Below are 9363 nucleotides of genomic sequence, written 5' to 3' on the forward strand. Positions count from 1 at the left end.
GGACACGTTTATGAGCCGGCCTCGGAATCCTGTAAACTGGCGGGCGTCAACCCATGTATATAAGGGGACGACCCGGCGGCGGTTTAGGGACAACAAACAACAACTCGAGAACTAGACAAAGCGGATTCGCTCCCTGGTCATCGAAACCTCAGCAATTCCACAACAACTGGATCGTAGGCTTTTACCTTCACCGCAAGGGGCCGAACCAGTATAAACTCTCCGCGTCCTTTGTCCACTTTAACCTCTTTAAGCTAACCCGTCGCGATGGCTCCACGACTAAGTCCTTTCTCTAGGACATGCCGTGACAAAACCACGACAATAATGTTATAAAATTTTGAACATATGTAGTATATACATGTGTATTTGTACTTAGATTTTTTTCCAATTTTTCTTTTGCTATGGGAACTGGTATTTTATTAGTGGGCTCATAAGCCAATCAATCTATGGTTGGATAGTTATTAGGAGGACAGTGTTATCCCAGCCCATCAAAATTCAAGTTGTAGACTTAACATTGATGTTCATATTTTTTTATGCAGGCATTCCGATGATGTGTGTTCAGTGGGAGGTGACGTTTCCGTCGACTACGAAGATGTCAATAACGATTTCGTCAATTTCAAAATGATGTGCCGGCTCAGTCTCTTGAAGGCGCTCATAGAGATAAAATGTGCGTGCGTGCATTTATAGAGTGTGAGTGTATGTGTGTTTATAACCCGGCCACCATTGGCATTTTTCCCTGATCTTCGTCGTACTAGATCGGACGAGTAGCCTGATTTTAATCCTACGGCCACCGACTGGTCCGATAGGAAGCACAGGTCACTAGTCCGATCCGTAGCGCTTCCCTATCTACCGTTGGATCACCGGAGCAACCGAGCGAAACGGACGGGGTTCTGTCTCGCCGACCGTCGACGCGATGGAGGCGGAGGCGGAGGCGGCGGCGCTTTCGCAACTGCAGCTGCAGCTCCTTGCCCTCGTCTCCGATCTCCGGCTCACCCGCGTGAGTCACCGAACCACCTTCTAGACCTTCCAGAGCCCCCCAGGTCCTAACTCTCCCCTCCTCTTCCCTCTCTCCCTACCGTTCGCAGGAGCGGGAGCGGGCCGCGCGGGAGGAGCTCCACGCGTCCAGCGAGGTCTGCCGCCCATAGATTCGATCGGTGTTGGACCTCTTAGGGCTTTCTGGTTGTTCTGGGAGAGATGCTTTTCTAACGCGATTTTGGGTGGGAACGGGATGAATTGTGCAGAGGTGGAAGGCGGCGGAGGAGGAGCGCAGGAGGGAGGCTCGGGAGCTGCGGGCGGAGTCGGCGGCGCGGGACGACGCGCTGCAAAGGCTCGAGTCCAGGGTTCGTCCCTCTTTGCCCCCATTATCTCCCGTTTGGCCCATCCAGTAGAGATTATCCTGGTTACTGCACTGTTGTTGTGTTTGGGGCCATTTAAACCATACATTTCATCACAAATTTTGATCTGAGGAATACTGATTAGACATAAGCAACACTGTTCTTGAGTGCCCATGATGCAATCGCCGGTAGTGAATTCTCAAATCCTCCCCTTGTGCGCGATTACTGCCTGTCAGGCTGGGAGTCATTGCAATTTTTTTGCTCTACAGGTGAAGTGCCTTGAAAATGAAAATGAGCTGCTGGAAAGAAACGAAAAGGATTTGAAAGAAAACATAGAGAGACTGCTTCAATCAAGGGAGGCATTCATGAGACAGTACGAGGCATGTGTCGACCTTAACATTTGCCCCTTCTTTTGGGCTGTTGTTACTGCTAAGTTGAATTTGCTGCATTGTATTCTCTCAGTATAAAACTTCACTGAACTTACAGTCTGTGTAAAGTCACATGTTCATGCAAGGCTTCGTTCAGATATTTATCTTAAGATCTCTTTTAGCAGCATCATGTATATGGATAACTTCTAGGAGTGTAAGATGATAGATGTACCACATTCTTTCATTTTATGTAGCAGCTGTCAAATGCTCTTCTGTACACTGCAGTAATCTCCTTAAAGATTTGAATTGTGCACAAACTTCTATAAATGTAATACCATTTCAATTTGTGGATGCCACAACACTTTTGAATGTATGAAGAATGTAGGCTTGAATTCTGAACTGTTTATGGAAGCAGTCTGATGTTTGGCTCACGATACTATGTTTGATAGGCAGGACTCTGCTTGTTCTCTGCAATGGACCATCCAGATGAGGGATAAACAGATTACCGTAATTTCAGAAAAGCTGAATTCCCATCTGGCTTTGTTTAATTCAGTAGGAAAGGAAGTTGCTGCGGTAAAACAAGTACTAGGTGACGTGGAATGCCTAGTTGGTGAGAAGGAAAATGTAGGTATGAGCGCATTATCCTAATATTGTTTGACCAATCAGTTCCATTGCTAATTTAATATTAATAATGTCCTTTACATTACTATTTCAGTCTCTGATTTGAAGTGTAAGGTCCAAAGGATTTCTGTACTCGAGAAAGATTTTGTTGGTATGGTTGCTTCTTGTAATAAGGCTTCATTAGTTTCAGATTATTATCTTACGGTGATAATGTTTGTCATGTTACTCTATTCTCATTCTGGTGTTTCATTTATGTAGAGAAACTTAGTTTCTTGGGAGATAAAATTACTAGTTACCAGCTTGAACTTCGAAATAGGGCGAGGATCATATATGGATTGAAGGAGCAACTTGACGCTGAGAAGCTTAAAAACAATTTTCATCCCCAGCTAGAAGAAATATCCATACGAAGTTGAAAGCATTGCACGTATTCATTCTTAATTTCTATGGATCTCATCATGTTTGTTGCTTTTCCATTAACGGTGTTACCTTAAGAAATCTCTGCTGGTGAAGGATGAAATTATCGAGAGGTTGATTTCGGATAAGCAGGTTGTTCTGTTAAGATGTTCATAGCTTTCCGATTGTCTCTGGAACTCCAAAATCTCAAATCAATCAAGTCTGTCCTTTATACAGGAAATGCTTGTGGAGCTTCACAACATGGAAACTGCTCTACAGAAATTTCAAAACATATTCAGCAGGCTTGGGCATGAGGTAAGACACAAATGCCATTACTCACTTATGCATTTCTTGTAATCAGTCTTGCAATTCTTAGCTACTTCTCCTAACTATCTAATAGGAAATGAAAAGTTCTCTGCCAGTTTCTGAAAGTCAGGATTGTAAAGTAAATAGCATTCCAGGTAGTCAAGTTGATCTGCCTAATGAGGAAAGCATGATACCCATAATTGGTGAAACAGGTAAATCTTTAATTTTAACTATCTCCCTGTTACAGTGATCATACAAGTTTGTCTTGACACATTTTCATAAGATACTAAGGACATTTTGGAATGTAGTCCCTCCTATCCAAAACACTTGAAGTTCTAGGTTTTTCCTAAGTGAAACTTCTTTTAGTTTGACCATGTATATAGAAAAATATATTAACATCTACAATGTCCAATATATATTATGAAAATATATTTTATGTTTAATCTAATGAAACTAATTTGGTGTTGTAGACGTTAGTATATTTTTCAGTAGACTTGGTGAAACTTAAAGATGTTTGACTTAGGACAAACCTAGATATTCGAGCTTTTTTCCTGAAGGGAGTACTCATCTGTGAACTGAAATGTTATGTTCTTTCTGGCAATTCTGCAGTTCCTTTCTGCCAAGTGTCAAGTTCTAATCATAGTCCATGAAGTTGCAGACTACAGTCCATTGTTTCCAACCACATAGAAATTTTATCCTTGGAAAGAAAACATCATAGAAAATTTATCAAGTCATATATCTGCCGCTGCTCTGACGTTTGAAGTGTCCATGGCATGCTTCATTTATGAAATATGAATGCTGTCAAATCACGTGCTTTTTAATCTCTTCTACAGCCAATGCAAATGTAGAATGTAAGTCGGGAATTGACACTGGCAGCAATCAAGTACAAAGCCCACCGTCCCTTAAGGTAAGTAGCCGTCTGATTCTGTTGATTCTCTAGCACAGTGCAATCTTGCTCTAGCTCTACACCCACATCAATAAAGCCACTTATCTCTTGTATGCATGCAGCATTATGCCTTGCCATGTTCAGAACCTGTAACTGCAAATGTTGAAAAATCTGAGTGCCCTCCTGAATCCGAAGACGTTGAGATGGTATGATGAGCCGTACAGGCGTACACCCCATGTTTTCGTGTGCTATTCAACTATGCCCTTATCCATTCAGGAGAATAAGTAGAATAAGCCCTTTTTTTCTTTGTATTACTATTTCCTCTGCTTATAATGGATAAACATTTGCTACCAATGGGGGAATTGTTCTTATTTCCAATTTAGATAATTAGGTTTGTTGTATTGAAACTTATGCTGGTTCACTTCACTTGCTGTTTACAGGGCAATTCATCCCCCGAACAGCAAACACATTCTGCGAATCCAGACCCTGAGATAGAAAATCAGTCCTGAGCACGATCAGTTCCAGAGGGACACCACGGTCGACTACAAATGTACAAAGCTGCCAATTGCCTATATCCAGCGTCGCAGCTCATGACTTGTGCTCATAGTTGAGTGCTTGCTTGTGCACGATGCTAGGTAGACACAAAAGATGGGGTTGATGGAGCGAGAGATTTTATTTTTCATAATCCATCTTTTAAAGTTGTTGTCACACTTCTCTGCGATTGCCATTTCTCCGGAGAAAACTCCGAGAGCTCTTTCTTTGTAAGCATACAAAAGTTCAGATATCTGTATCCCTCCATGTCCGGCATGGCCAGCGTAATTGGGCTGCTAATCCAGAAATCGACCTCGGCATGTTCACGTGAACCAGGCCGTGGCTCCACCGTATGAGTCCATGCCCAACGTAATTGGTCTGCTGCTCTGGAAACCAACCTCGGCACGTTCAGGTGAACCAGACCGTGGCTCCGATGATACATTGATAAATTTATTAATTGCACCCCCCCTCTCTCCGTTTTTTGTTTCTATTTATTGCTGATGCTGTCTTGGCACGGTTGAAGGATGGCGAAGGAAAACGAAATTTTAGTGTGCCGGAAATTCCGTGGCATATCCCACTTTCTGTTTGCAAATGATACTTTGCTAATCTTTAAGGCAGATGCACATAATGCTAATGAGGTCCATCAGGACTTGTGAGTGTGCCACGGTAGCTTATTAATCCCGCAAGTGCAGCATAATGTTTGGGAAAGCGTATCCAAGGAAACAACCGGGAGAGTATACGTGTAGCTCTGCAAGTTCAACCCTCTTTGAGGAGAAATTTATGAGGCTTCCTACTCCTGATGGTGGAATGTTGAAAGCCCTCTTCCTTCGAGGAGAAATCTATGGGGCCGCTTACTACTGATGGCCGAATGTTGAAAACCCTCTTCCTTTGAGGAGAAATTTATGGGGCTGCCTACTCCTCATGGCCCGAATGTTGAAGTGTAAATTTCAAAACCTCCAAGCTCGTTTTACTAAGACAGTTATTGCACAGAGAGATACGTTATCTCTGGCAGGGAGGAGACGACTTTTAAAGCGATCGCGCGGGCTATCCGCACATATATGATGGGTGTGTTCAAGCTTCTCATGTCCATGTGCGATGATTTAAACATGATGGTTTGAAACTTTTGGTGGGGATCGTCAAAGGGAAAGAGGAAAACACATTGCCAGTATTTGCATAATATCATGAAACATAAATGTTCAACCAAGCCCTGCTTGCTCGGTAGGCTTGGAGGCTTCTAACCAAACACGATAGCCTTTGCGCATAGGTTCTAAAAGCTCGCTACTATCCGAAAGGGCATCTTGAGGATATTATCTTCTCTAGTAATGCATCTGTCACCTGGAAAGCTATCCAACACGGCTTGGAACTTTTGAAGAAGGGGTTGCAATGGCGAATTGGCAACGGTGCACATATTTGAATTTGGTGCGATAGATGGCTATCCTGGGAGCCGTCAGGCTAGCTCACTTCGCCCCAAGGGAACAACAGGCTTCACGGGTCACCGAGCTCTTGGATGAGAATGACTCCTGACAAACGGACCTCCTTCGCCAACATTTTCCGTCGGTGGACATTGACGCCATCATGCACATCAAGATGTCCTCGCCTGGGCCGCGGAAAATACCAGCATCTTCATTGTCCGGTCTGCATATTACTTTCCCATGGACGAACAAGGTACTGGAAGGTCGCCGTGCCATCTGGAAGACCATATGGGGGTGCCTTGCCCCCCCTAAGGCACGCGTCTTCGCATGGCGGGTGGTGTCGAACTCTCTTGTCACTTGGTCGAATAAATTTTCTAGCAACCTCGAACCAACTAATATAAATTTTCGAGTAGGGACCGAGATCCAGTGACTGGCTCTGACCAGTCACGCCATAACTGGCGGCCAGCCAGCCGTTGGATGAAGGATGAGCAGGCCAGATCAAACACTATAGCAGAAAACACTGTATATACATTATAGACGGATCGATGTAGATCGACCACTTTGGATGAGTTCTTGTTGACTGGTTACTGTAGATAGGGCACTGTTCACGCAGATTTGTCCACCGATTCTAGATCCGACGGTGTAGAGAGGGGGGCAAGTTACCTTACTGTTCACCGGTGACAGGACAGAGGCAAGTCACCGGATCTCGGTCCGATGTGCAGATACCCATGTGCCAAGGAACTATGGTGTGCTATGTCCACATAGTGGTCTCTCCTAGACTGCTAGACATCGACGCCGTACGCAACACAAGGCCAGAGTAGCTCTTTGGCGTGTCAGGGCCGGCAAAAGGCACAAATTTGACCTCAGGGCGAAACTATTTCACAAACTAAACTGTTTTTGAAATTATTTCATCCAGCTAGCCCCTAATGTGCAGCGCCTGACAGCAAGGTGCTCCACTCTACTGTGCAGCGCCTAACACTCAGGCGCCACACCTGTGCAGCGCTCGTCAGCTAGGCGCTGCACTACACTGTGCATCGCCTAGCTATAAGATGTTGCACAGTACAGTGCATCGCCTTGCTGTCTGGCACTGCACAAAAGGATCAGCGATGTGAAATATTTTCAAAAAACAGTTTAATTTGTGAAATACTTTCGCTCTGAGGTCAAATTTGTCGTCGGAGCCCTTTCAGTAACGACTCGCAGGGTGGTGCTCATGACCTTTTGGCTTTCTTGGCATGTTTATAACTAGATCACACGAAAAGGGGATGCCACCCATGGAGGCCTCCTTCAGATTCTTGCAAAGCTACGTCTCGTCGCTCTTATGTACTGTATCAAAGATTGTCCTCAAGGAAATATGGAGAAGGGGAAGATGGTGATCAGGACGCAATCTATTCAAGGGGCGCCCATTCCTCATGCTTCGACTAACATGAATGTGGGTGAAGTTGAACTCAGATGGCAGGTTTGTTGCACCATCAGGACAGGCCGAGTGCAATATGATCTTACGAGACTATGAGGGCACGTTTTTATTGACTGCATGCGTGGAGTTGCACTCCCGTGATAGGCTCAGCTAGAAGCATGCAGAGAAGGATTAGAACTGGCACTACACATAACTCGATCAGATGCCCATTGTAGTTGAGATGGATTGCTTCAAGGCGGTCTCAATGACAAGGTTGAGACACGGTGGCCGCTCCAGGTATATGGTAGTTGTGCGGGAGATTCAGTCAATGATGGATGACAAAACGGGGCTTGTCTTAAGCTTAGTTAGTCGCACGCAGAATAAAGTTAGTCATAAACTTGTGGCTTATGGCCGAAGCACGCCAGACATGGCGGTGTGGCTAGATGAGATTTTAAGTTTCTGTATGAGCGGCATTCCACCCTAAGTTAATAGAAGCTCCTTTTTCCTTGAAAAAGAGCTGATCGATAGTGTTAATACACTAATTAGGTTCACTGAGTTGATAAAACTTTAGTTAATTTTGTCGATGTTCAGTCAATGTCAATCTGAAGTTGAGTGAATTCTTTTGCAAGATTTTTTCTAGGATGCCTATGTCCCGCGAGCACCGTAGAACACAAAGCCACGATAGTAGTTCTACATGTATCATGCTCTGTAAGACGGTCTTTTGTAATCTTGAGACTTGAAAAAACTGGCCTTTTTCACAACACTGTAAGCGCTGAAATTTATTGATGATATATAAGGTTTACACGGTGGAACGGTGTCCTAGTTATCACCTACCAAAGTATGCTCGAAATCAAAGCAACTTTTGGAGGAGTTTACTATTTATACCACCGCTATCCTGCCTCTTTCCAATCCTTTCACTCTACTATCACCCAATGCAACGTCCACTGATAGATGTGAGATAATTTGGAGGAGAAAGTACATGCAGCTGCGGTAGTTATGAAATCCTTGAAAAACAACGGGAATAGAAGGCATCGGGGGGTGTATATGTTGTATAGCTGGAGTAGATATGTAATCCTTGAAAAACTTTCTCCACGAGTACAAGCATCTGCTAGCACAATGGGTCATATATACATGGATCAACTTTGCACTCTCCATGAAATCCTTGAAAAACAATGGGAATGAGCCGTAGATATTAAGGACAGTATAACCGAGCCTAAACCGAGCTCTCTCAGTGATTAACGTTTTCGGCCGTCCGTTTTGCCGATCTAGACATATTTGACCGTCAGATCTGATTTGTGCGCCACGTCTGCCGTTTCCTGAGCCGACTGTCCTTTTTTTTTTTTGAGTAACTCCTGGGCCGACTGTCCTGGGGGACGCTACTCCGGTGGAAAAATCCGTGTGTCCTGGTTGATTGGGCCTGTGCGCGCGGCCCAACTATCTGATCAGTCCACGGTCTACCGATCCATCCCCTCTCTCCTTCGCGTAGCGCCTGCTCCCCTCCTGCCGCCGCAATCGACTCAGGTCGTTCCTCTTCCCTACCCTCTAGCAACGACGCCGACGGCAACACGACAGTTAAGATAACACCGATGTTCTCGCTCGACAGGGGAGGTGGATCGTCCGCTCGTTGTGCTCGCTGCTCGCTGGACAGAGGAGGTGGATCGGTGACGGGGGAATCCAGGCGCGCCCGATGCGTGCGACGCGCTCCAGCGGGATCCAGGCGAAGCGCCCGGCGACACTGGTGACCCGTCTAGGTGACGGCATGACGAGCACGCGATTCGGGCGACTCCAGCCGACGCGCTCGAGCGGGATCCAAGCAAAGCATGCGGCGGTGCCGGCCGCGACCACGACGACTTCGATCCAGCAGCGGACCGGCCACTATTCTGTCTGTTTATCTCGCTGTCCACATCTCCTGCCAGAGTTGATTCCAGCCCCTAGCAGGCTAGCACCAACTCTCCACCTTGGGTTCGTCTGGTATGAATTCAGTCACCGGACGCTAGCACTCCTCCCTGCCAGATGGTTCTGGCTGCCTGTGTACCTACAGGAAAATCCTCCTTTTTGTTAGGACAGAGATTATTCTTGGGATTTTAATTGCAATAATACTACACCTACGAAACTGTTACCA

The 9363-nt window shown here is 45.5% G+C and overlaps 1 protein-coding gene across 1 annotated transcript; it reads left to right on the plus strand.

Moving 5' to 3' along the window:
* The first annotated feature begins 802 nt into the window (after window positions 1-802).
* Window positions 803-4768, plus strand: LOC123167553 (plectin). The gene is made up of 13 exons (XM_044585389.1): window positions 803-994; window positions 1083-1127; window positions 1239-1337; window positions 1601-1711; window positions 2153-2327; window positions 2415-2471; window positions 2579-2715; window positions 2807-2866; window positions 2951-3028; window positions 3114-3231; window positions 3853-3926; window positions 4028-4111; window positions 4346-4768. The coding sequence occupies exons 1-13, from the start codon at window positions 911-913 to the stop codon at window positions 4412-4414; spliced, it is 1191 nt and encodes a 396-aa protein (XP_044441324.1). The 5' UTR covers window positions 803-910; the 3' UTR covers window positions 4415-4768.
* Window positions 4769-9363: the final 4595 nt, after the last annotated feature.

Source organism: Triticum aestivum, chromosome 7D, assembly GCF_018294505.1.
Source record: "Triticum aestivum cultivar Chinese Spring chromosome 7D, IWGSC CS RefSeq v2.1, whole genome shotgun sequence".
Lineage (NCBI taxonomy): Eukaryota > Viridiplantae > Streptophyta > Magnoliopsida > Poales > Poaceae > Triticum > Triticum aestivum.